Source organism: Cherax quadricarinatus, chromosome 86 (genome assembly GCF_038502225.1).
Source record: "Cherax quadricarinatus isolate ZL_2023a chromosome 86, ASM3850222v1, whole genome shotgun sequence".
In the NCBI taxonomy this organism is placed as follows: Eukaryota; Metazoa; Arthropoda; class Malacostraca; order Decapoda; family Parastacidae; genus Cherax; species Cherax quadricarinatus.
Window position 1 is genome coordinate 15,625,294 of NC_091377.1, and position 26,212 is coordinate 15,651,505.

General features: G+C 48.6%; 1 protein-coding gene across 1 annotated transcript in view; it reads left to right on the forward strand.

Annotated features, from left to right (window-relative positions):
• The window catches only part of LOC128703087 (carbohydrate sulfotransferase 11-like), a 237,080-nt gene that overhangs the window by 89,369 nt on the left and 121,499 nt on the right, over positions 1–26,212 (forward strand). Inside the window, exon 3 of the mRNA XM_070103663.1 lies at positions 23,116–23,226. Coding sequence (XP_069959764.1) covers positions 23,116–23,226 — 111 coding nt within the window. The remainder of the gene's footprint in view (positions 1–23,115; positions 23,227–26,212) is intronic.

Sequence of the window (26,212 nt, forward strand, 5' to 3'; positions counted from 1 at the left end):
AGGTGATAGATGCAGAGAGGGTGATGGATGCAGAGAGGGGTGATAGATGCAGAGACGGGTGATGGATGCAGAGAGGGGTGAAAGATGCACAAAGGGATGATGGATGCAGAAGGGGAGATAGATGCAGAGAGGGGTGATGGATGCAGAGAGGGTTGATATATGCAGAGAGGGGTGATGGATGCAGAGAGGGGTGATGGATGTAGAGAGGAGTGATAGATGCAGAGAGGGGTGACAGATGCAGAGACGGGTGATAGATTCAGAGAGGGGTGATGGGTGCAGAGAGGGGTGATGTGTGCAGAGAGGGGCGATAGATGCAGAGAGGGGTGATGGATTCATATAGGGGTGACAGATGCAGAGAAGTATATTGGGTGCAGAGAGGGGTGATGGATGCAGAGAGGGTGATGAATGCAGAGAGGGGTGACAGACACAGAAAGGGGTAAAATATGCAGAGAGAAGTGATAGATGCAAGTAGGGGTGATGGATGCTGAGAGGGGTGATGGATACAGAGAAGGGTGATAGATGTAGAGACGGGTGATAGATGCAGAGAGGGGTGATGAATGCAGAGAAGGGTGATAGATGTATAGAGGGGTGATAGATGCAGAGAGGGTGATGGATGCAGAGAGGTGTGATGGATGCAGAGAGGGGTGATGGATGCAGCGAGGGATGATGGATGCAGAGAGGGGTGATAGATGCACAGAGGGGTGATAGATTCAGAAAAGGGTGATAGATGCAGAGATGGGTGATGGATGCAGAGAGGGGTAATGGATGCAGAGAGAGGTCATAGATGCACACAGGGGTGATGGATATAGAGAGGGGTGATTGATGCAGAAAGGGGTGATGGATACAGAAAGGGGTGATAGATGCAGAGAGGGGTGATGGATGCAGAGAGGGGGTGATAGATGCAGAGACCGGTGAGCGATGCAGAGAGGGGTGAAAGATGCAGAAAGGGGTGATGGATACAGAAGGGGAGATGGATGCAGAAAGGGGTGATGGATGAAGAAGAGGAGATGGATGCAGAGAGGGGGTGAAGGATGCGGAGAGGGGTGATAGATGCAGACAGGGGTGATGGATGCAGAGAGGGGTGATGGATGCAGAGAGGTGTGATAGATGCATAGAGGGGTGATGGGTGCAGAGGTGGGTGAAACATGCAGAGAGGGGTGACAGATGCAGAGAAGGGTGATGGATGCAGAGAGGGGAGATGGTTGCATAGAGGGGTGATACATGCAGAGAGAGTGGATGGATGCAGAGAGGGGTGATGAATGCACAGATGGGTGATAGATGCAGAGAGCGGTGATAGAAGCAGAGAGGGGTGATTGATGCTGAGAGGGGTGATGGATGCAGAGAAGGGTGATGGATGCAGAGAGGGGTGATAGATGTAGAGATGGGTGATAGATACAGAGAGGGGTGATGAATGCAGAGAAGGGTGATAGATGTACAGAGGGGTGATAGATGCATAGAGGGTGATGGATGCAGAGAGGGGTGATAGATGGAGAGACGGGTGATAGATGCATAGAGAGGTGATGGGTGCAGAGGTGGGTGATACATGCAGAGAGGGGTGATAGATGCAGAGAAGGGTGATGGATGCAGGGAGGGGAGATGGTTGCAGAGAGGGGTGATACATGCAGAGAGAGTGGATGGATGCAGAGAGGGGTGATGAATGCACAGATGGGTGATAGATGCAGAGAGCGGTGATAGAAGCAGAGAGGGGTGATAGATGCTGAGAGGGATGATGGATGCAGAGAAGGGTGATAGATGCAGAGAAGGTGATGAATGCAGAGAGGGGTGACAGACACAGAATGGGGTGAAATATGCAGAGAGGAGTGATAGATGCAAATAGGGGTGATGGATGCAGAGAAGGGTGATAGATGTATAGATGGGTGATAGACGCAGAGAGGGTGATGGATGCAGAGAGGGGTGATAGTTGTATAGAGGGGTGATAAATGTAGAGAGGGTGACGGATGCAGAAAGGGGTGATAGATGCAGAGAGGAGTGATAGATGCAGAGAGGGGTGATGGCTGCAGAGAGGGGTGATAGATGCATAGAGGGGTGATGGATGCAGAGAGGGGTGATGGATGCAGAGAGGGGTGATAGATGCAGAGAGGGGTGATGGATGCAGAGAGGGGTGATGGATGCAAAGAGGGGTGATAGATGCAGAGATGGGTGATGGATGCAGAGAGGGGTGATAGATGCAGAAAGGGGAGATGGATGCAGAAGGGGAGATGGATGCAGAGAGGGATGATGGATGCAGAGAGGGGTGACAGATACAGAGAAGGGTAATGGATGCAGAGAGGAGTTATAGATGCAGGGAGGGGTGATGGATGCAAAGAGGGGTGATGGATGCAAAGAGGGGTGATAGATGCAGAGATGGGTGATGGATGCAGAGAGTGATAGATGCAGAAAGGGGAGATGGATGCAGAAGGGGAGATGGATGCAGAGAGGGATGATGGATGCAGAGAGGGGTGACAGATACAGAGAAGGGTGATGGATGCAGAGAGGAGTTATAGATGCAGGGAGGGGTGATGGACGCAAAGAGGGGTGATAGACGCAGAGAGTGCGCATGGATGCAGAGAGGGGTGATAGATGCAGAAAGGGGTGATGGATGCAGAAAGGAATATCGGTGCAGAGAGGGGTGATGGATGCAGAGAGGGGTGATACATGCAGAGACGGGTGATGGATGCAGAGAGGGGTGATAGATGCAGAGAGGTGATGAATGCAGAGAGTGGGATAGATGTAGAGAGGGGTGATGGATGCAGAGAGGGGTGATGGATGCAGAGATGGGTGACAGATGCAGAGAGGGGTGATTGATGCAGAGAGGGGTGATGGATGCAGAAAGAGGGTGATTGATGCAGAGAGGGGTGATGGATGCAGAGAGGAGTGATGGATGCAGAGAGGGGTGATGGAAGCAGAGAGGAGTGATGGAAGCAGAGACGGGTGATGGATGCACAGAGGGGTGATGGATGCAAAGAGGGGTGATGGTTGCAGAGAGGGGTAATAGATGTAGAGGCGGGTGATAGATGCAGAGAGGGGTGATGAATGCAGAGAAGGGTGATACATGTATAGAGGGGTGATAGATGCGGAGAGGGTGATGGATGCAGAGAGGGTTGATACATGAATAGAGGGGTGATAGATCCAGAGGGGGTGATGGATGAAGAGAGGGGTGATAGATGCATAGAAGGGTGATGGATGCAGAGAGGAGGTGATAGATGCAGAGAGGGTGATGGATGCAGAGAGGGGTTATAGATGCAGAGACGGGTGATGGATGCAGAGAGGGGTGAAAGATGCACAAAGGGATGATGGATGCAGAAGGGGAGATAGATGCAGAGAGGGGTGATGGATGCAGAGAGGGTTGATAGATGCAGAGAGGGGTGATGGATGCAGAGAGGGGTGATGGATGTAGAGAGGAGTGATAGATGCAGAGAGGGGTGATGGATTCATATAGGGGTGACAGATGCAGAGAAGTATATTGGGTGCAGAGAGGGGTGATGGATGCAGAGAGGGTGATGAATGCAGAGAGGGGTGACAGACACAGAAAGGGGTAAAATATGCAGAGAGAAGTGATAGATGCAAATAGGGGTGATGGATGCAGAGAGGGGTGATGGATACAGAGAAGGGTGATAGATGTAGAGATGGGTGATAGATGCAGAGAGGGGTGATGAATGCAGAGAAGGGTGATAGATGTAGAGACGGGTGATAGATGCAGAGAGGGGTGATGAATGCAGAGAAGGGTGATAGATGTATAGAGGGGTGATAGATGCAGAGAGGGTGATGGATGCAGAGAGGTGTGATGGATGCAGAGAGGGGTGATGGATGCAGCGAGGGATGATGGATGCAGAGAGGGGTGATAGATGCACAGAGGGGTGATAGATTCAGAAAAGGGTGATAGATGCAGAGATGGGTGATGGATGCAGAGAGGGGTAATGGATGCAGAGAGAGGTCATAGATGCACACAGGGGTGATGGATATAGAGAGGGGTGATTGATGCAGAAAGGGGTGATGGATACAGAAAGGGGTGATAGATGCAGAGAGGGGTGATGGATGCAGAGAGGGGTAATGGATGCAGAGAGAGGTCATAGATGCACACAGGGGTGATGGATATAGAGAGGGGTGATTGATGCAGAAAGGGGTGATGGATACAGAAAGGGGTGATAGATGCAGAGAGGGGTGATGGATGCAGAGAGGGGGTGATAGATGCAGAGACCGGTGAGCGATGCAGAGAGGGGTGAAAGATGCAGAAAGGGGTGATGGATACAGAAGGGGAGATGGATGCAGAAAGGGGTGATGGATGAAGAAGAGGAGATGGATGCAGAGAGGGGGTGAAGGATGCGGAGAGGGGTGATAGATGCAGACAGGGGTGATGGATGCAGAGAGGGGTGATGGATGCAGAGAGGGGTGATGGATGCAGAGAGGGGTGATGGATGCAGAGAGGTGTGATAGATGCATAGAGGGGTGATGGGTGCAGAGGTGGGTGAAACATGCAGAGAGGGGTGACAGATGCAGAGAAGGGTGATGGATGCAGAGAGGGGAGATGGTTGCATAGAGGGGTGATACATGCAGAGAGAGTGGATGGATGCAGAGAGGGGTGATGAATGCACAGATGGGTGATAGATGCAGAGAGCGGTGATAGAAGCAGAGAGGGGTGATTGATGCTGAGAGGGATGATGGATGCAGAGAAGGGTGATGGATGCAGAGAGGGGTGATAGATGTAGAGACGGGTGATAGATACAGAGAGGGGTGATGAATGCAGAGAAGGGTGATAGATGTACAGAGGGGTGATAGATGCATAGAGGGTGATGGATGCAGAGAGGGGTGATAGATGGAGAGACGGGTGATAGATGCATAGAGAGGTGATGGGTGCAGAGGTGGGTGATACATGCAGAGAGGGGTGATAGATGCAGAGAAGGGTGATGGATGCAGGGAGGGGAGATGGTTGCAGAGAGGGGTGATACATGCAGAGAGAGTGGATGGATGCAGAGAGGGGTGATGAATGCACAGATGGGTGATAGATGCAGAGAGCGGTGATAGAAGCAGAGAGGGGTGATAGATGCTGAGAGGGATGATGGATGCAGAGAAGGGTGATAGATGCAGAGAAGGTGATGAATGCAGAGAGGGGTGACAGACACAGAATGGGGTGAAATATGCAGAGAGGAGTGATAGATGCAAATAGGGGTGATGGATGCAGAGAAGGGTGATAGATGTATAGATGGGTGATAGACGAAGAGAGGGTGATGGATGCAGAGAGGGGTGATAGTTGTATAGAGGGGTGATAAATGTAGAGAGGGTGATGGATGCAGAAAGGGGTGATAGATGCAGAGAGGAGTGATAGATGCAGAGAGGGGTGATGGCTGCAGAGAGGGGTGATAGATGCATAGAGGGGTGATGGATGCAGAGAGGGGTGATGGATGCAGAGAGGGGTGATAGATGCAGAGAGGGGTGATGGATGCAGAGAGGGGTGATGGATGCAAAGAGGGGTGATAGATGCAGAGATGGGTGATGGATGCAGAGAGGGGTGATAGATGCAGAAAGGGGAGATGGATGCAGAAGGGGAGATGGATGCAGAGAGGGATGATGGATGCAGAGAGGGGTGACAGATACAGAGAAGGGTAATGGATGCAGAGAGGAGTTATAGATGCAGGGAGGGGTGATGGATGCAAAGAGGGGTGATGGATGCAAAGAGGGGTGATAGATGCAGAGATGGGTGATGGATGCAGAGAGGGGTGATAGATGCAGAAAAACTGGAGATGGATGCAGAAGGGGAGATGGATGCAGAGAGGGATGATGGATGCAGAGAGGGGTGACAGATACAGAGAAGGGTGATGGATGCAGAGAGGAGTTATAGATGCAGGGAGGGGTGATGGACGCAAAGAGGGGTGATAGACGCAGAGAGAGCGCATGGATGCAGAGAGGGGTGATAGATGCAGAAAGGGGTGATGGATGCAGAAAGGAATATCGGTGCAGAGAGGGGTGATGGATGCAGAGAGGGGTGATACATGCAGAGACGGGTGATGGATGCAGAGAGGGGTGATAGATGCAGAGAGGTGATGAATGCAGAGAGTGGGATAGATGTAGAGAGGGGTGATGGATGCAGAGAGGGGTGATGGATGCAGAGATGGGTGACAAATGCAGAGAGGGGTGATTGATGCAGAGAGGGGTGATGGATGCAGAAAGAGGGTGATTGATGCAGAGAGGGGTGATGGATGCAGAGAGGAGTGATGGATGCAGAGAGGGGTGATGGAAGCAGAGAGGAGTGATGGAAGCAGAGACGGGTGATGGATGCACAGAGGGGTGATGGATGCAGAGAGGTGTGATAGATGCAGAGACGGGTGATGGATGCAGAGAGGGGTGAACGATGCAGAACGGGGTGATAGATGAAGAGAGGGGTGATAAATGCAGAAACGATTGATGAATGCAGAGACAGGTGATAGATGCAGAGAAAGGTGATGGTTGCAGAGAGTGGCGATGGATGCAGAGAGGGATTATGGATGCAGAGAAGGGTGATGGATGCAGAGAGGGGTGATGGCTGCAGAGAGTGGCGATGGATGCAGAGAGAGATTATGGATGCAGAGAGGGGTGATGGACGCAGAGAGGGGTGATGGATGCAGAGAGGGGTGATGGATGCAGAAAGGGGTGATGAATGCAGAGAGAGGTGATAGATGCAGATAAAGGTGATGGATGCAGAGAGGGGTGATGGATGCACAGAGGGGTGATAAATGCAGAGAGGGGTATCGGATGCAGAGAGAGGTGATGGATGCCGAGAAGGGTGATAGATGCAGAGAGGGGTGATGAATGCAGAAAGGGGTGATGGATGCAGAGAGGGGTGATGGATGCAGAGAGAGGTGATAGATACAGAGAGGGATGATGGATGCAGAGAGGCGTGATGCATGCAGAGAGGGGTGATAGATGCAGAGAAGGGTGATGGATGCAGCGAGGGGTATTGGATGCAGAGAGGGGTGATGGATACAGATAGGGGTGATGGATGCAGAGAGTGGTGATGAGAGAGGTGAAGCACATAGGAGGGAGACGCACATAGGAGGGAGAAACACATAGGAGGGAAAAGCACATAGAAGGGAGAAGCACATAGGAGGGAGAAGCACATAGGAGGGAGAAGCACATAGAAGGGAGAAGCACATAGGAGGGAGAAGCACATAGAAGGTAGAAACACATGGAAGAGAGAAGCACACAGGGAGAAGCACATAGAAGGGAGAAGCACATAGGAGGGAGAAGCACATAGAAGGGAGAAGCACATTGGAGGGAGAAGCACATAGAAGGGAGAAGCACATAGGAGGGAGAAGCACATAGAAGGGAGAAGCACACAGGGAGAAGCACAAATAAGGGAGAAGCACATAGAGGGGGAGAAACACATAGGAGGGAGAAGCACATAGAAGGGAGAAGCACATAGGAGGGAGAAGCACATAGAAGGGAGAAGCACATAGGAGGGAGAAGCACATAGAAGGGAGAAGCACATAGGAGTTAGAAGCACATAGGAGGGAGAAGCACATAGGTGGAAGAAGCACATAGGAGGGAGAAGCATATAGAAAGGAGAAGCACACAGGGAGAAGCACATAGAAGGGTTAAGCACATAGAAGGGTTAAGCACATAGAAGGGAGAAGCACATAGGAGGGAGAAGCACATAGGAGGGAGAAGCACATAGGAGGGAGAAGCACATAGAAGGAAAAATCACAGAGGAGAGAGAAGCACATAGAAGGGAGAAGCACATAGGAGGGAGAAGCACGTAGAAGGGAGAAGCACATAGGGAGAAGCGCATAGAAGGGAGAAGCACATAGAAGGAAGAAGCACATAGGGAGAAGCACATAGGAGGGAGAAGCACATAGAAGGGAGAAGCACATAGGAGGGAGAAGCACATAGGAGGGAGAAGCACGTAGGAGGGAGAAACACATAAGAGGGAGAAGCACATAGGAGGGAGAAGCACATAGAAGGGAGAAGTACATAGGAGGGAGAAGCACATAGGAGGGAGAAGCACATAGGAGGGAGAAGCACATAGGAGGGAGAAGCACGTAGGAGGGAGAAGCACATAGGAGGGAGAAGTACATAGGAGGGAGAAGCACATAGGAGGGAGAAGCACATAGAAGGGACAAGCACATAGAAGGGAGAAGCACATAGGAGGGAGAAGCACATAGGAGGGAGAAGCACATAGAAGGGAGAAGTACATAGAAGGGAGAAGTACATAGGAGGGAGAAGCACATAGGAGGGAGAAGCACATAGAAGGGACAAGCACATAGAAGGGAGAAGCACATAGGAGGGAGAAGCACATAGGAGGGAGAAGCACATAGAAGGGAGAAGCACATAGGAGGGAGAAGCACATAGGAGGGAGAAGCACATAGGAGATAGAAGCATGTAGGAGGGAGAAGCACATAGAAGGGAGAAGCACATAGGAGGGAGAAGCACATAGAAGGGAGAAGCACATAGGAGGGAGAAGCACATAGGAGGGAGAAGCACATAGAAGGGAGAAGCACATAGGAGGGAGAAGCACATAGGAGGGAGAAGCACATAGAAGGGAGAAGCACATAGGAGGGAGAAGCACATAGGAGGGAGAAGCACATAGAAGGGAGAAGTACATAGAAGGGAGAAGTACATAGGACGGAGAAGCACATAGGAGGGAGAAGCACATAGAAGGGACAAGCACATAGAAGGGAGAAGCACATAGGAGGGAGAAGCACATAGGAGGGAGAAGCACATAGAAGGGAGAAGCACATATGAGGGAGAAGCACATAGAAGGGAGAAACACATTGGAGGGAGAAGCACATAGAAGGGAGAAGCACATAGGAGGGAGAAGCACATACAAGGGAAAAGCACATAGGAGGGAGAAGCACATAGGAGGGAGAAGCACGTAGAAGGAAGAAGCACATATGAGGGAGAAGCACATAGGAGGGAGAAGAACATAGAAGGGAGAAGCACATAGGAGGGAGAAGCACATAGAAGGGAGAAGCACATAGGAGGGAGAATCACATAGAAGGGAGAAGCACATAGAAAGGAGAAGCACATAGGTGGGAGAAGCACATAGGGAGGGAGAAGCACATAGGAAGAGAAGCACATAGGAGGGAGAAGCACATAGAAGGGAGAAGCACATAGAAGGGAGAAGCACATAGGAGGGAGAAGCACATTAGAGGGAGAAGCACATAGGTGAGAGAAGCACATATTAGGAAGAAGCATATAAGAGGGAGAAGCACATAGAAGAAAGAAGCACACAGGAGGGAGAAGCACATAGGATGGAGAAGCACATAGGAAGGAGAAGCACATGGGAGGGAGAAGCACATAGGTGAGAGAAGCACATAGAAGGGAGAAGCACACAGGAGGGTGAAGCACATAGGTAGGAGATGCATGTAGGAAAGAGAAGCACATAGGATGGAGAAGCACATAGGATGGTGAAGCACATAGGAGGGAGAAGCACATAGGAGGGAGAAGCACATATGAGGGAGAAGCACATTTGAGGGAGAAGCACATAGAAGGGAGAAGCACATAGGGAGAAGTACATGGAAGGGAGAAGCACATAGGAGGGAGAAGCACATAGAAGGGAGAAGCACATAGGAGGGAGAAGCACATAGAAGGGAGAAGCACATAGGAGGGAGAAGCACATAGGATGGAGAAGCACATAGGAGGGTGAAGCACATAGAAGGGAGAAGCACATAGGGAGAAGCACATAGAAGGGAGAAACACATAGGAGGGAGAAGCACATAGAAGGGAGAAGCACATAGGAGGGAGAAGCACATAGGAGGGAGAATCACATAGAAGGGAGAAGCACATAGGGAGAAGCACATAGAAGGGAGAAGCACATAGGTGGGAGAAGCACATAGGAGGGAGATGCACATAGAAGGGAGAAGCACATAGGAGGGAGAAGCACATAGGAGTGAGAAGCACATAGGAGGAGAAGCACATAGAAGGAAGAAGCACACAGGAGTGAGAAACACATAGGAGGGAGAAGGACATAGGAGGGAGAAGCATATAGAAGGGAGAAGCACATAGGAGGGAGAAGCACATTAGAGGGAGAAGCACTTTGGAGAGAGAAGCACATATAAGGGAGAAGCACATAGGAGGGAGAAGCACGTAGGTGAGAGAAGCACATATGAGGGAGAAGCACATGGGAGGGAGAAGCACATAGAAGAGAGAAGCACATAGGAGGGTGAAGCACATAGGTGAGAGAAGCACATATGAGGGAGAAGCACACAGGAGGGTGAAGCACATAGGAGGGAGAAGCACACAGGAGGGTGAAGCACATAGGAGGGAGAAGCACATAGGAGGGTGAAGCACATAGGATGGAGAAGCACATAGGAGGGAGAAGCACATAGGAGGGAGAAGCACATAGCAGGGAGAAGCACATAGGGAGAAGCACATAGAAGAGAGAACACATAGGAGGGAGAAGCACATAGAAGGGAGAAGCACCTAGGAAGGAGAAGCACATAGGAGGGAGAAACACATAGAAGGGAGAAGCACACTGGTGGGAGAAGCACATAGGAGGGATATGCACCTAGAAGGGAGAAGCACATAGGAAGGAGAAGCACATAGGAAGGAGAAGCACATAGGAGGAGAAGCACATAGAAGGAAGAAGCACATAGAAGGAAGAAGCACATAGGAGGGAGAAACACATAGAAGGGAGAAGGATATAGGAGGGAGAAGCACACAGAAGGGAGAAGCACATAAGAGGGAGAAGCACATAGGAGGGAGAAGCACATAGGAGGGAGAAGCACATAGGAGGGAGAAGCACATAGAAGGGAGAAGCACATAGGAGGGAGAAGCACATGGGAGGTAGAAGCACATGGGAGGTAGAAGCACATTAGAAGGAGAAGCACATAGGTGAGAGAAGCACATATGAGTGAGAAGCACATAGGAGGGAGAAGAACATAGAAGAGAGAAGCACATAGGAGGGAGAAGCACATAGGATGGAGAAGCACATAGGAGGGAGAAGCACATGGGAGGTAGAAGCACATAGGTGAGAGAAGCACATATGATGGAGAAGCACACAGGAGGGTGAAGCACATAGGAGGGAAATGCACGTAGGAGGGAGAAGCACATAGGAGGGCGAAGCACATAGGATGGAAAAGCACATAGGCGGGAGAAGCACATAGGTTAGAGAAGCACATTTGAAGGAAAAGCACATAGGAGGGAAAAGCACATAGGAGGGTGAAGCACAAAGGAGGGTGTAGCACATAGGAGGGAGAAGCACATAGGAGGGAGAAGCACATGGGAGGGAGAAGCACATGGATGAGAGAAGCACATAGAGAGAAGCACATAGGATAGTGAAGCACATAGGAGGGAGAATCACATAGGTGAGAGAAGCACATGTTAGGGAGAAGCACATGGGAGGGAGAAGCACATAGGTGAGAGAAGTACATAGGAAGGAAAAGCACATGGAAGGGAGAAGCACATAGGTGAGAGATACACATATGAGGGAGAAGCACATAGGAGGGAGAAGCACATTGGATGGAGAAGCACATAGGTGAGAGAAGCACATAGGAGGAAGAATCACATAGGAGAGAGAAGCACATAGGTGAGAGAAGGACATGTGAGGGAGAAGCACATAAGAGGGAGAAGCACATAGAAGGGAGAAGCACATAGGAGGGAGAATCACATAGGTGAGAGAAGCACATATTAGGGAGAAGCACATGGGAAGGAGAAGCACATAGGTGAGATAAGCACATAGGAGGAAGAAGCACATGGTAGGGAGAAGCACATTGGTGAGAGAAGCACACATGAGGGAGAAGCACATAGGAGAGAGAAGCACATGGGAGGGAGAAGCACATAAGTTAGAGAAGCACATAGGAGGGAGAAGGACATGGGAGGGAGAAGCAAATAGTGTAGAATGTCTTACTGTCTGCACAGACAGCCTATGCTGTCTGCCTGCTTAGTTCATATTTCGCGGCACTAAAGTGCTGCCCTCTCCAGGCCTGCCCAGGTCAGTGGGACGCTGGTCCCACTCGCCCTCACTCACTCAGCGGCCTCGAAGCAGTCAACAGTCCTACTAGCCCTCTCCCTCGTGGGCATGGCCCTCCTGGGCCATGGGCACAACACACAAGCCTGTGTACCCACCACGACATTGGCAAAGCAAGAAGAACCCTCCGCAGCCCTATAATTGACTCCACGCCACTGCATCACCAAATAAATCTGTTTCACATTGGTGGGAAGCGGTGGTCGCAGCAGTTGTGTTTGCCCTGAGAGAGGAAGGGATGAAGTTGTTCACTTCATCACCCTACACAACAAGCATCCATCTCTCAACGAGTTATCCTGATGTCATGTCTGCACGCTAGAGCATCCAGACACAGGTACAAGCAGGATCTAGCCTAAATTTGTCGAATTTCTTCGAGAATTGTAAGTGGCGTCCCAGTGACCCCACGCTACAGCGTCCCATGCTGTTTCTCAAGTCAAGTGTTCAACGTCGCTTGTATGTTCTGCTGTTGTTGTTAAGCTCAGCACAGCTATTTCAGCAGGCCAGAGGTGAGTATTGTGGTGATTTCTGCATCCAGTGTGAGTATTTCGCTGTGTTGTGGGTTTGAGAAGAGGAAGTGGCCAGATCCTCCCTCGCCATACACTCACCCATGCTCCTCGCCACCACACTACCATACACCACCATACCATCACTCCCTCTGCTGTGTTCTCTGCTGTGTTTTCTGCTGTTTTCCATGTGAATTCATTGCCAGAGCTATGTATCCGAGTGCCCGAGGCCAATCGAAGCCACGTGGATCACTAAGCCATGTGGATCAGCAAGCCACGTGGATCAGCGTGCCACGTAGATCACAACACCATGTGGATCCCGATGCCACGTGGGGTGTGGACGAAGCCACGTGGATCTACGAGCCACGTGAGTTACCGATGCTGATGCCCAACGTCACGATGTCTGCCTGACGTCACCTCGAGATGTCTGCTGACGTTACAGTGCTGCTGACACCACCTCGCTACATCATTCCTGACATCACATGATGTTACATCGAGTGTTTCAGTAATTATGTCAGTATTGTCGAGAAGATTGGGAGAAGATATATATAATGTGTTAATTAATTCCTCTCAGTGTTCTCACATGTTAGTGTATGGCTTAGTGTCAATTTTGTGCACAGAAAAGCATCATTTGCTAGTTTAAGCCATGTTGTACCGCATGTACCGCGGGTGTGTGTGCAGTTTTCCGTGTGTCCTATGTGGTCTTGAGCCCAGCTATGTGTCGACCACAGGTCTGTGGCCAGACCCATGTGTAGCACTTTGTTGTCTGTCACCCGGTGTGACCAGTGCATTTGACAGGTGATATTACTTAGCCCCGAGTGACCGAGCCTCTTGTACAGAAAGCTCTTATTCTTTGCTGCTAGTGATGTTCTGCAGGATCGTACCTGCTACGATTCCCATCGAGATTTGTTTCACTTCACCTCCAGACCGTCAGAGTGCAGTTATATGTAGAGAAACAAGTGTGGGGACGCTTAGACTAACCTCTGCTATAACTCCAACTGTCGAGAGAATAACACTCGTCAAGCCGCAGTTAGCCCTGTCGGCAGGCGCTGTGTCAGCATCGTGTCAGAAGCTTCAGTGAGCTCCTGCTCAAAGATGATGTCACCTTGACTGCTAGCTCACTCACTGCAGTTTGGTGTATGATGTTATGACTCCCAGATGTTTCGCCCAGTCGTCTCTGCCACGACTCGCTCCACGACTTACTCCACGCTCGCTGGTAGTGACAGCCCAGCGACAGTACCAGTCGAGAAGTGTCCTCCTGAGTCTCTTGCCAGAAGTCCTGCCCAGTTGCCGAGTTTTGACACCGCCTCACTCGAGGGCACCAGCATGTCGTGCCCCAGGTTGAGTGAAACCTGCAGTGACTCCTACGATTTCTCCTGTGTTGCAGTATCTGTTCAGATGCAGGAAGGCATGCAGTGATGCCCCTCAATGCTCACTGCCTTTGACCACGATGTTTAGCACACCCCACATGTTTTTTTCTTCTCTCCCTGTAAGAAGTTTTTTTTTTCCATGTCCATGTGTATATAAATGTTTTTTATTTTGTGTTCTGTGCCCTGTTAGTATGAGAGAAAGACCGAGTTTTTTTTACCGCCAGACATGGTCGGGATGACCATGTGGTAGGTGGCCGAGCGAATGTAGACAGCATGTACTGTCTGCACAGACAGCCATGCTGTCTGCCAGCTTAGTTTATATTTCGCGGCACTAAGGTGCTGCCCTCTTTAGGCCTGCCCAGGTCAGTGGGACGCTGGTCCCACTCGCCTTCACTCACTCAGCGGCCTAGAAGCAGTCAATAGTCCTACTAGCTCTCTCCCTCGTGGGCATGGCCCTCCTGGGCCATGGGCACAACACACAAGCCTGTGTACCCACCACGACTTTGCAAATAAGTAAAGAAGCCTCCAAAGATCTTATAATTTGAACCCCGCTCTGCAGTCACCAAACAAACTGGTTATAATAGGTGAAAGAAGTACATATTAGGGAGAAGCACATAAGAGGGAGAAGCACATAGGAGGGAGAAGAACATAGGAAGGAGAAGCACATGGGAGGGAGAAGCACATGGGTGAGAGAAGCACATATGAGGGAGGAGTTCCAATCACCTATGTGCGGGTTATCGTATATTCTCGGTAAATCATGCTAAACAAATTTCAGTTTATCTTTTCTGAACGTCTTCAATATTTAATGGTTACTGCATCTCAGGCCCAGGATAGTACAAAGGATAGTATCCAGGATAGTATCCAGGATAGTATCCATGATAGTACTAGGATAGTGTCCAGGATAGTACCCAGGATAGTACCCAGGATAGTACCCAGGATAGTACCCTGGATAGTACCCAGGATAGTACCCAGGATAGTACCAGAATAGTACCCAGGATAGTACCCAGGATAGTACCCAGGTTATTACCCAGGGTAGTACCCAGGACAGTACCCAGGACAGTACCCAAGACAGTACCCAGGACAGTACCCAGGACAGTACACAGCATAGTACCCAGGATAGTACCCAGGATAGTACCCAGGATAGTTCCCAGGATAGTATCCAGGATAGTACCCAGGATAGGACCCAGGAGAGCATCCAGGATAGTTCCCATGATAGTGCCCAGGATAGTACCCAGGATAGTACCCAGGATAGTATCCAGGATAATACTCAGGAGAGTACCCAGGATGGTATCCAGGATAATACTCAGGAGTGTACCCAGGATAGTACCCAGGATAGTACCCAGGGTAATACCCAGGATAGTACCCTGGATAGTACCCAGGATAGTACCAGAATAGTACCCAGGATAGTACCCAGGATAGTACTCAGGATAGTACCCAGGATATTACCCAGGATAGTATCCAGGATAGTACCCAGGATATTACCGAGGATAGTACCCAGGACAGTACCCAGGATAGTACCCAGGATAGTGCCCAGGATAGTACCCAGGATAGGACCCAGGATAGTACCCAGGATAGTTCCCATGATAGTACCCAGGATAGTACCCAGGATAGTACTCAGGATACTATCCAGGATAATACTCAGGAGAGTACCCAGGATGGTATCCAGGATAATACTCAGGAGAGTACCCAGAATGGTATCCAGGATAATACTCAGGAGTGTACCCAGGATAGTACCCAGGATAGTACCCAGGATAGTACCGAGGATAATACCCAGGATAGCACTCAGGATAGTACTCAGGATAGTACCAGGATAATACCCAGGATAGTACCCAGGATAATACCCAGGATAGTACCCTGGATGGTACCCAGGATAGTACCCAGGATAATACCAGAATAGTACCCAGGATAGTACCCAGGATAGTACCCAGGATAGTTCTCAGGATAGTACCCAGGATATTACCCAGGTTATTACCCAGGATAGTACCCAGGATAGTGCTCAGGATATTACCCAGGATAGTGCTCAGGATAGTACCCAGGATAGTACCCAGGATATTACCCAGGATAGTACCCAGGATAGTACCCAGGATAGTGCCCAGGATAGTGCCCAGGATAGTACCCAGGATATTACCCAGGGTAATACCCAGGATAGTTTCCATGATAGTACCCAGGATAGTACTCAGGATAGTATCAAGGATAATACCCAGGATAGCACCCAGGATGGTATCCAGTATAATACTTATAAGAGTACCCAGGATGGTATCCAGGATAATACTCAGGAGAGTACCCAGGATGGTATCCAGTATAATACTTAGGAGAGTATCCAGGATGGCATCCAGGATAATACTCAGGAGTGTACCCAGAATAGCACCCAGGATAGTAACCAGGATAGTACCGAGGATAATACCCAGGGTAGTGCCCAGGATAGTACCCAGAATAGTAGCCAGGATAGTATCCAGGATAATACTCAGGAGAGTACCCAGAATAGCACCCAGGATAGTAACCAGGATAGTACCGAGGATAATACCCAGGGTAGTACCCAGGATAGTACCCAGGATAGTACCCAGGATTGTATCCAGGATAATACTCAGGAGAGTACCCAGGATAGCACCGAGGATAATACTCAAGATAGTACCCAGAATAGTACCCAGGATAGTACCCAGGATAATACTCAGGATAGTATGCAGGATAATATTCAGGATAGTACTCAGGATAGTACTCAGGGTAGTTCCCAGGATAATACTCATGATAGTACCCTGGATAGTACCCAGGATAGTACCTAAGATAATACTCAGGACAGTACCTAGGACTGTTCCTAGGATAGTTCCGAGGATAATACTCAGGATAGTACCTAGGACAGTTCCCTGAATAGTACGCAGGATAGTACCCAGGATAGCACTTAGGATAATACCTAGGACGGTTCCCAGGATAGTACCCAGGATAGTACCCAGGATAATACTCAGGACAGTACCTAGGACAGTTCCCAGGGTAGTACCCAGGATAGTACCCAGGATAGTTCTCAGAATAGTACCCAGGTTATTACCCAGGTTATTACTCAGGATAGTACCCAGGATAGTACCCAGGATAGTACCCAGGACCACAACAGACACGTTGATAAATTAGGCACATAAGAACATAAGAACATAAGAACGAAGGAACACTGCAGAAGGCCTACTGGCCCATGCGAGGCAGGTCCAAGTCTCCTACCGGCTTAAGCCAATGCACCCAACCTAGTCAGGTCAGGTCACATTGACTTAAGGGAGGAACACGGCAACCGACCTGGTAGCACAAGCTATCAGGTCTAACTCACACCCACCCACATCTACTCATGTATTTATCCAGCCTATTTTTAAAGCTACACAACGTTCTGGCCTCTATAACGGTACTTGGGAGTTTGTTCCACTCATCCCCAACTCTATTACCAAACCAGTACTTTTCTATATCCTTCCTGAATCTGAATTTTTCCAACTTAAAACCATTGCTGCGAGTCCTGTCTAGGCTAGATATTTTCAGCACACTATTTACATCCCCTTTATTTATTCCTGTCTTCCATTTATACACCTCAATCATATCCCCCCTAATTCTACGTCTTTCTAGAGAGTGCAGTTTCAGGGCCCTTAGTCTATCCTCATAGGGAAGGTTTCTGATACATGGGATCAACTTTGTCATCCTCCTTTGTACATTTTCCAGAGAATTTATATCCATTCTGTAATACGGTGACCAAAACTGTGCAGCATAATCTAAATGAGGCCTAACCAAGGATGTATAGAGTTGAAGAACAACCTGAGGACTCCTATTATTTATGCTTCTTGATATGAAGCCAAGGATTCTATTAGCTTTATTGCGAACACTTATGCACTGTTGTCTTGGTTTCAGATTACTGCTAACCAGAACTCCTAAATCTTTTTCGCAATCCGTAATATTAAGATCTACATTATTTAGTTTATATGTGGCATGGTTATTGTCCTGTCCAACATTTAGAACTTTGCATTTGTCTATATTAAATGTAAAAGAACAGGAGGAGTTTGTGGTAATCAGTCCCTCAACCTTGAGTCGATGTGGTCAGTCCATCAATCTTGAAAAGACTACAGCATATGTGCTGCACCTCTCCTGCCTACAGTACATAAGCCACTTAACACACATATGCTGTAGTCTTTTCAAGATTGATGGACTGACCACATCGACTCAAGGCTGAGGGATTGATTACCTCAAACTCCTGTTCTTCACTATTCTCCTTTGTATGGACTGATGAAGAGACTGTGTGGCGAAACGTTTCCTCCTTAAAGATACCCAAGTGTTGCACATGTGTTTAATTTATCCGCCTAGGATAGTACCCAGGATAGTACTCAGGATAGTACCCAGGATAGTACCAGGATAATACCCAGGATAGTACTCAGGATATCACACAGGATAGTACCCAGGATAGTACCCAGGATAGTACCCAGGATAGTACCAGGATAGTACCCAGGATAGTACTCAGGATAGTACCAGGATAGTACCCAGGATAGTACCAGAATAGTACCCAAGATAGTACCAGGATAGTACCCAGGTTAGTGCCAGGATAGTACCCAGGATAGTACTCAGGATAGTACCCAGGATAGTACCAGGATAGTACCCAGGATAATACCCAGGATAGTACTCAGCATAGCACCCAGGATAGTACCAGGATAGTACCCAGGATAGTACTCAGGATAGTACCCAGGATAGTACCAGGATAATACCCAGGATAGTACTCAGGATAGCACACAGGATAGTACCCAGGATAGTACCCAGGATAGTACCCAGGATAGCACCAGGATAGTACCCAGGATAGTACTCAGGATAGTACCAGGATAGTACCCAGGATAGTACCAGGATAGTACCCAGGATAATACCCAGGATAGTACCCAGGATAGTACTCAGCATAGCACCCAGGATAGTACCAGGATAGTACCCAGGATAGTACTCAGGATAATACCCCGGATAATACTCAGAATAGAACAAAGGATAGTACCCAAGATAGTTCCCAGGACAGTATCCAGGATAGTACCCAGGACAGCAGCCAGGATAGTACTCAGGATAGTACCCAGGATAGTACCCAGGATAGTACCCTGGATAGTACCCAAGACAGTACCCAGAACAGTACCCAGGATAGTACCCAGGACAGTACTCAAAATAGTACCTGGGATAATACCCAGGACAGTACCCAGGATAGTACCCTGGACAGTACTAAAAATGGTACCCAGGATTGTACCAAGGACAGTACCCAGGACAATACCCAAGACAATACCCAGGACAGTATCCAGGATAGTACTCAGGATGGTACCCTGGATAGTATCCAGGATAGTACCGAGGATAGTACCCAGGATAATACTCAGGATAGAACCCAGGATACACCCAGGACAGTACCCAGGATAGTACCCAGGATAGTAACCAGGACAATGCCCAGGATAGTACTCAGGATAGTACCCAAGATAGTACCCAGAACATTACCCAGGACAGTACCCAGGACAATACCCAGGACAGTACCCAGGATAGTACTCAGGATAGCACCCAGGATGGTAACCAGGATAGTACCCAGGATAGTACCCAGTATAGTACCCAGGATAATACTCAGGATAGAACCCAGGATAGCACCCAGGACAGTACTCAGTATAGTACCCAGGACAGTAGCCAGGACAGTACACAGGATAGTACCCAGGATAGTACCCAAGATAGTACCCAGGACAGTACCCAGGACAATACCCAGGATAGTACCCAGGACAGTACCCAAGACAGTACCCAAGACAGTACCCAGGACAGTACCCAGGACAGTACCCAGGATAGTACCCAGGATAGTACCCAGGACAGTACCCAGGATAGTACCCAGGATAGTACCAACGTTAATAATCGTGATAGAACCCAGGATAGTACCCATTATAGTGCCCAGGACAGGACCCAGGATAGTATCCAGAGCAGTAGTCAGGATAGTACTCAGGATAGTACCCAGGATAGTATCCAGGATAGTATCCAGGATAGTACCCAGGACAGTACTCAGGACAGTACCCAGGATAGTACCCAGGAGAGTACCCAGGATAGTACCCAGGACAGTACCCAAGACAGTACCCAAACAGTACCCAGGATAGTTATAACGGGTTTGTTTGGTGATGCAGTGGCGTGGAGTCAAATGATATGTCTTCAGAGGCTTCTTTACTTATTTGCAAAGTCGTGGTGGGTACACAGGCTTGTGTTGTGTGCCCATGGCCCGGCAGGGCCATGCCCTCGAGGGAGAGAGAGCTAGTAGGACATGTGTCTTGCTTCTAGGCCGCTGAGTGAGTGAGCGTGTGGGACCAGCCTCCCACAGACCTGGGCAGGCCCAGAGGGCAGCACCTTAGTGCCGCGAAATATGAACTAAGCTGGCAGACAGCATAGGCTGTCTATGCAGACAGTGCAGGCTGTCTACATACGCTCAGCCACCAACTTCGTCCCGATGCGACAATACTGGTGGTAAAAAAATCTCGGTCTCTCTCTCGTAGAAACAGGGCACAGAACACAAAATAAAAAAAACATGTATATACACATATGGACTTGGAAAAAAAAACTTCGTACAGGGAGGGAAGAAAAAAAAAGTGGGGTGTGCTAAACATTGTGGTCATAGGCAGTGAGCGTCGAAGGGCATCACTGCACGCCTTTCTGCATCTATACAGATACTGCAACACAGGAGACATCGCTGCAGCTGAGCTGTGACGTAACACGGTATGGTCTCCTCTAGAACAGTGGAGCAGACATCGTAGGAGTCACTGCAGGTTTCACTCAACCTGGGGCACGACATACTGGTGACCTTGAGTGAGGCGCCGACTAAACTCGGCAACTGGGCAGGACTTCTGGCACCCGACTCAGGAGGACACTTCTCGACTGGTACTGTCGCTGGGCTGTCACTGCCGACTAGCGTGGAGTGAGTCGTGGAGCGAGTCATGGCAGAGACGACTGGGCAAAACATCTAGGAGTCGTAGCATCATACACCAGACTGCAGTGGGCGAGCTAGCAGTCAAAGTGACATCTTTTTTGTGCAGGCTGCTCACTGAAGCTTGTGACATGAGGCTGACACAGCGCTTGCCGACAGGACTAACTGCGGCTTGACGAGTGTCATTCTCTCGGCAGTTGGAGTTATAGCAGAGGTTAGTCTAAGCGTCCCCAGACTTGTTTCTCTACATATAACTGCACTCTGAAGGTCTGGAGGTGAAGTGAAACAAATTTCGATGGGAATCGTAGCAGGTACGATTCTGCAGAACAACTATGAGCGACAAGCATAAGAGCTTTCTGTACAAAGAGGGCTCATATACTCAGGGCTGACTAATATCAGCTGTCAAACGCGCTGGTCACACCGTGTGACTAAGTAACACAGTGGTAATACTCGGGGGTCTGGCCACAGACCACACTGGACACACGGAAAACTTTACACACACCTACGGTACATGCGGTACAACATGGCTTAAACTAGCAAAAGATGCTTTTCTGTGCACAAAACTGACACTTAGCTATACACTAACATGTGAGAACACTGACCGAGAGGAATTAATTAACACACGACATATATCTTCTCTCAATCTTCTCGACAATACTGACATAATTACTGAACCACTCGATGTGACATCATGTGATGTCAGGCGTGACGTCGCGAGGTGACGTCAGCAGCATTGTGACATCAGCAGACATCTCGAGGTGACGTCAGGCAGACATCGTGACGTCATGAAGTCGGGCATCAGACCACAGCATGAGGCCTGGGACATCTGGCAATTCATGTGGCTCGTCGGTCCATGTGACATCGTCCACACCCCATGTGGCGTCGTGATCCATGTGGCGTCGTGATCTGTGTGGCATGCTGATCCACGTGGCTTGCTGATCTATGTGGCTTGTTGATCCATGTGGCTTCCTGATCTACGTGGCATGCTGATCCACGTAGCTTCGAGTGGCCTCGGGCACTCGGATACACAGCTCTGGCAAAGAATTCACACGAAAAACAGCAGAAAACACCGCAGAGGGGGTGATGGCATGGTGGTGTGAGTGTACAGAAGGGCGAGCGTGGACAAGGCGAGGAACGACCACTTCCTCCTCTTCTCTCCACAAACATGTAGAGAAACTCACACTGGACGCAGAAATCACCACAAAACTCACCTCTGGCTTGCTGAAATAGCTGTGCTGAGCTGAACAACAACAGCAGAACATACAAGTGACGCTGAGCATGTGATTTGAGAAACAGCGTGGGACGCTGTAGCGTGGGGTCACTGGGAAACCACTTACAATTCTCGAAGAAATTCGCCAAATTTCGGCTAGATCCTGCTTGTACCTTTGTCTGGATGCTGAAGCATGTAAACATGACATCAGGATAACTCGTTGAGAAACGGATGCTTCTTGTATAGGGTGATAAAGTGAAGATGACTTCATTCCTCTTCCTTCCTCTCTCAGGGCAAACACAACTGCTGCGACCACCGCTTCCCACCATTTATAACGGGTTTGTTTGGTGATGCAGTGGTGTGGAGTCACATGATACGTCTTCGGAGGCTTCTTTACTTATTTGCAAAGTCGTGGTGGGTACACAGGCTTGTGTGTTGTGTGTCCATGGCCCAGTAGGGCCATGCCCACAAGGGAGAGAGCTAGTAGGACATGTGTCTTGCTTCTAGGCCGCTGACTGAGTGAGCGTGTGGGACCAGCGTCCCACAGACCTGGGCAGGCCCAGAGGGCAGCACCTTAGTGCCGCGAAATATGAACTAAGCTGGCAGACAGCATGGGGTGTTTATGCAGACAGTACAGGCTGTCTACATAGTACCCAGGACAGTACCCAGGATAGTACACATTAAGTTTAATTTGCGTACTGACAAATTTGTTGACGTATTAAATTTTAATAAAGAAACTTGGCAACGCTGGAATCCTCTCCATAACTAAAGATTGAGTTCTCTGATCGGCTGCTAATTTTCACCAGTGGTGAGGCTTCTTGAACACTAGGAACACACTGCCACTGGATGCAGTAATTCCCAATTTGCCAATTTTAATGGACTGTGATATTAATTTTTAATCAACAACTGACTAATACTTTTTCTGATTGGCTTCAAACTTATACTAAACAAACGTTGTCACTCGAATCTGAGCTGTAAATTATATAGGCTAGCATCTGCCACCTTGCAAAAAAGTGAGTTCTTGCCACTCGGGTCCTTTTGTACTCTTGTCTGACAAACACAACACCACCACAATCATCAGTTTTATTGTGCAATACGAGTATTTACTTATCAAATACGCAATGTTATGTGTAGAAAAAAGTAGTATTAGCTGAGTGTGATGTATTATTCTGCAGGTGGCGTCCACGTCATGGATGGTGAACTTCCTACGTCTTGCTCACTTCAACGACAACAACACACAACTGGCCAGTCTCCGACCCTCACTTAGGAAGAAAATGAAATTTACGGTGAGATATAGAAAGTCAGATTTAATTACGTTTATGGACTGTTGATTTATAACTGTTGTTATAGAGCTTATCATAACTGGCTTATTATAGCTGGCTTATTATAGCTAGCGTATGACAGCTGCTTGTTATAGCTGGCTTATCATGGATAGCTTATAGCCGGTTAATTATAGCCGGCTTATAGGCCAGGATGTGGTTGGGTCAGCGAGAACTGCTCTTTTATTCATGTCTTGAGTTATAACCATTCCTAGAGTTACCGAATGCTAAAATCTATAATTCTTTTTTGAATCTATCATTCTTTTCTATTCTGGTTCTTTGAGAGGTACCATCATACTCACTCTTCAAGGGTTATCGAGTTCGGATGTCCCATCTTCCAGTCTTTCGTCCTGTTATTCTCATCGGTGTCCCTTTTCTTTCATTTGGGAGTGTGACATCCGTTGCTTGACCTGCCGTGACCTGTCCTCGTCAGAGAGTATAACTACCAGGTGTCTCTCTCAAGAGTCCCTTTGAAAACCTCAAGAGTCCAATGGAAACCTCTAAACACTGTTTACACTTCTCTGCGGCTCTCTGAGAGCTTCTCACCTCTGGAGTTCCTACATCTTGAAGCTCAGTCAGTCACCTTTCCTACAATCCAACCTTCACACACCTTTCCTATTCCTATCTGGCACCTGTGTTATAACCTCAAAGACGGAAAGAATCGTGTTCACCTCTGGGTTCCTTTCTTGTCTTCCACCTTTTACCTTTCCTGATGTAACTAGATTTTGACCTTTACTACATGTGTGTTAGTCGCTCAACTACACAATATTAATTTTGGGAATTAATGTCAAAAATAGTTTAAAATAACAGGTGAGCGAATACTAGAACGTATTAGAAAACGTTTTGGTCCTGGGACCTTGAACACTTCTAAGATACAAAGATCAGGACAGAAACGTTTTCTGATAAATATGTGCTATTTGCTCATGTATCTTGTTTAAACCTCAGAACTACTTATAACCTCCTCTTCTGTGGTCAGTCCTAATATCTTTATCTTCTTCCATCATTCACTTCACACAGTCTTCCTCTTCCTTTACTTCACGACGACAGAGAACATAGGAGTTTACCACGAAATGGGCCTTAAACATCGTCTTGAGCGAGGACAGTTCCGCGGATCTTCGTGCAGATCTAAATACTCCTGTTACCTCGCTACGTCTAACTCCAACGATGCGTTCACGGTCATCTCAACTTTGTTGCTACGACATATGTCTAACATTAAAGTATATACTGATATTTTCGGTGGTAGAATATTTTCCAGTCTAAGGTAGAAATGGAAACTGTGTGGAAAAGTTTTCCCATCGATCGTAACGTATCAACACTTATTCCAGTATTATAAGTGTATCTTATTGATAGTAAACTTGACACCATTCTTCCCTTACCTCAACAAAGTTTGAAATAAACTGACTCTTTATTGCACTCTGGAAACTTTGCCAAAAAAAACTTTCCATTCAGCAAAACAAAATCCACTTTATTGCAACTTGTGGGTATTCACTTACCACTACACTTAGATAATCGCCACTTAGCGTTGTTGATCCAAACTACAGTGTTAATATCTCACACTTTTATATTCCCTCAACCTCCATTCACTTTACTAAGAGAGATAAATAACAACGTGCCCCACTTTATTATCTTTATTATGCACCCCATACCCTTGGTGTGGATGGTAGTCAGCAGCTTACAGAGGTACATACCCTAGGTGTGGATGGTAGTCAGCAGCTTACAGAGGTACATACCCTTGGTGTGGATGGTAGTCAGCAGCTTACAGAGGTACATACCCTAGGTGTGGATGGTAGTCAGCAGCTTACAGAGGTACATACCCTTGGTGTGGATGGTAGTCAGCAGCTTACAGAGGTACATACCCTTGGTGTGGATGGTAGTCAGCAGCTTACAGAGGTACATACCCTAGGTGTGGATGGTAGTCAGCAGCTTACAGAGGTACATACCCTTGGTGTGGATGGTAGTCAGCAGCTTACAGAGGTACATACCCTTGGTGTGGATGGTAGTCAGCAGCTTACAGAGGTACATACCCTTGGTGTGGATGGTAGTCAGCAGCTTACAGAGGTACATACCCTTGGTGTGGATGGTAGTCAGCAGCTTACAGAGGTACATACCCTAGGTGTGGATGGTAGTCAGCAGCTTACAGAGGTACATACCCTTGGTGTGGATGGTAGTCAGCAGCTTACAGAGGTACATACCCTTGGTGTGGATGGTAGTCAGCAGCTTACAGAGGTACATACCCTTGGTGTGGATGGTAGTCAGCAGCTTACAGAGGTACATACCCTTGGTGTGGATGGTAGTCAGCAGCTTACAGAGGTACATACCCTTGGTGTGGATGTAGTCAGCAGCTTACAGAGGTACATACCCTTGGTGTGGATGGTAGTCAGCAGCTTACAGAGGTACATACCCTTGGTGTGGATGGTAGTCAGCAGCTTACAGAGGAACATACCCTTGGTGTGGATGGTAGTCAGCAGCTTACAGAGGTACATACCCTTGGTGTGGATGGTAGTCAGCAGCTTACAGAGGTACATACCCTTGGTGTGGATGGTAGTCAGCAGCTTACAGAGGTACATACCCTTGGTGTGGATGGTAGTCAGCAGCTTACAGAGGTACATACCCTTGGTGTGGATGGTAGTCAGCAGCTTACAGAGGTACATACCCTTGGTGTGGATGGTAGTCAGCAGCTTACAGAGGTACATACGCTTGGTGTGGGTGTAGTCAGCAGCTTACAGAGGTACATACCCTTGGTGTGGATGGTAGTCAGCAGCTTACAGAGGTACATACCCTTGGTGTGGATGGTAGTCAGCAGCTTACAGAGGTGCATATTCTTGGTGTGGATGGTAGTCAGCAGCTCACAGAGGTGCATGCCCTTGGTGTGGATGGTAGTCAGCAGCTTAAAGAGGTACATACCCTTGGTGTGGAAGGTAGTTAGCAGCTTACAGAGGTACATACCCTAGGT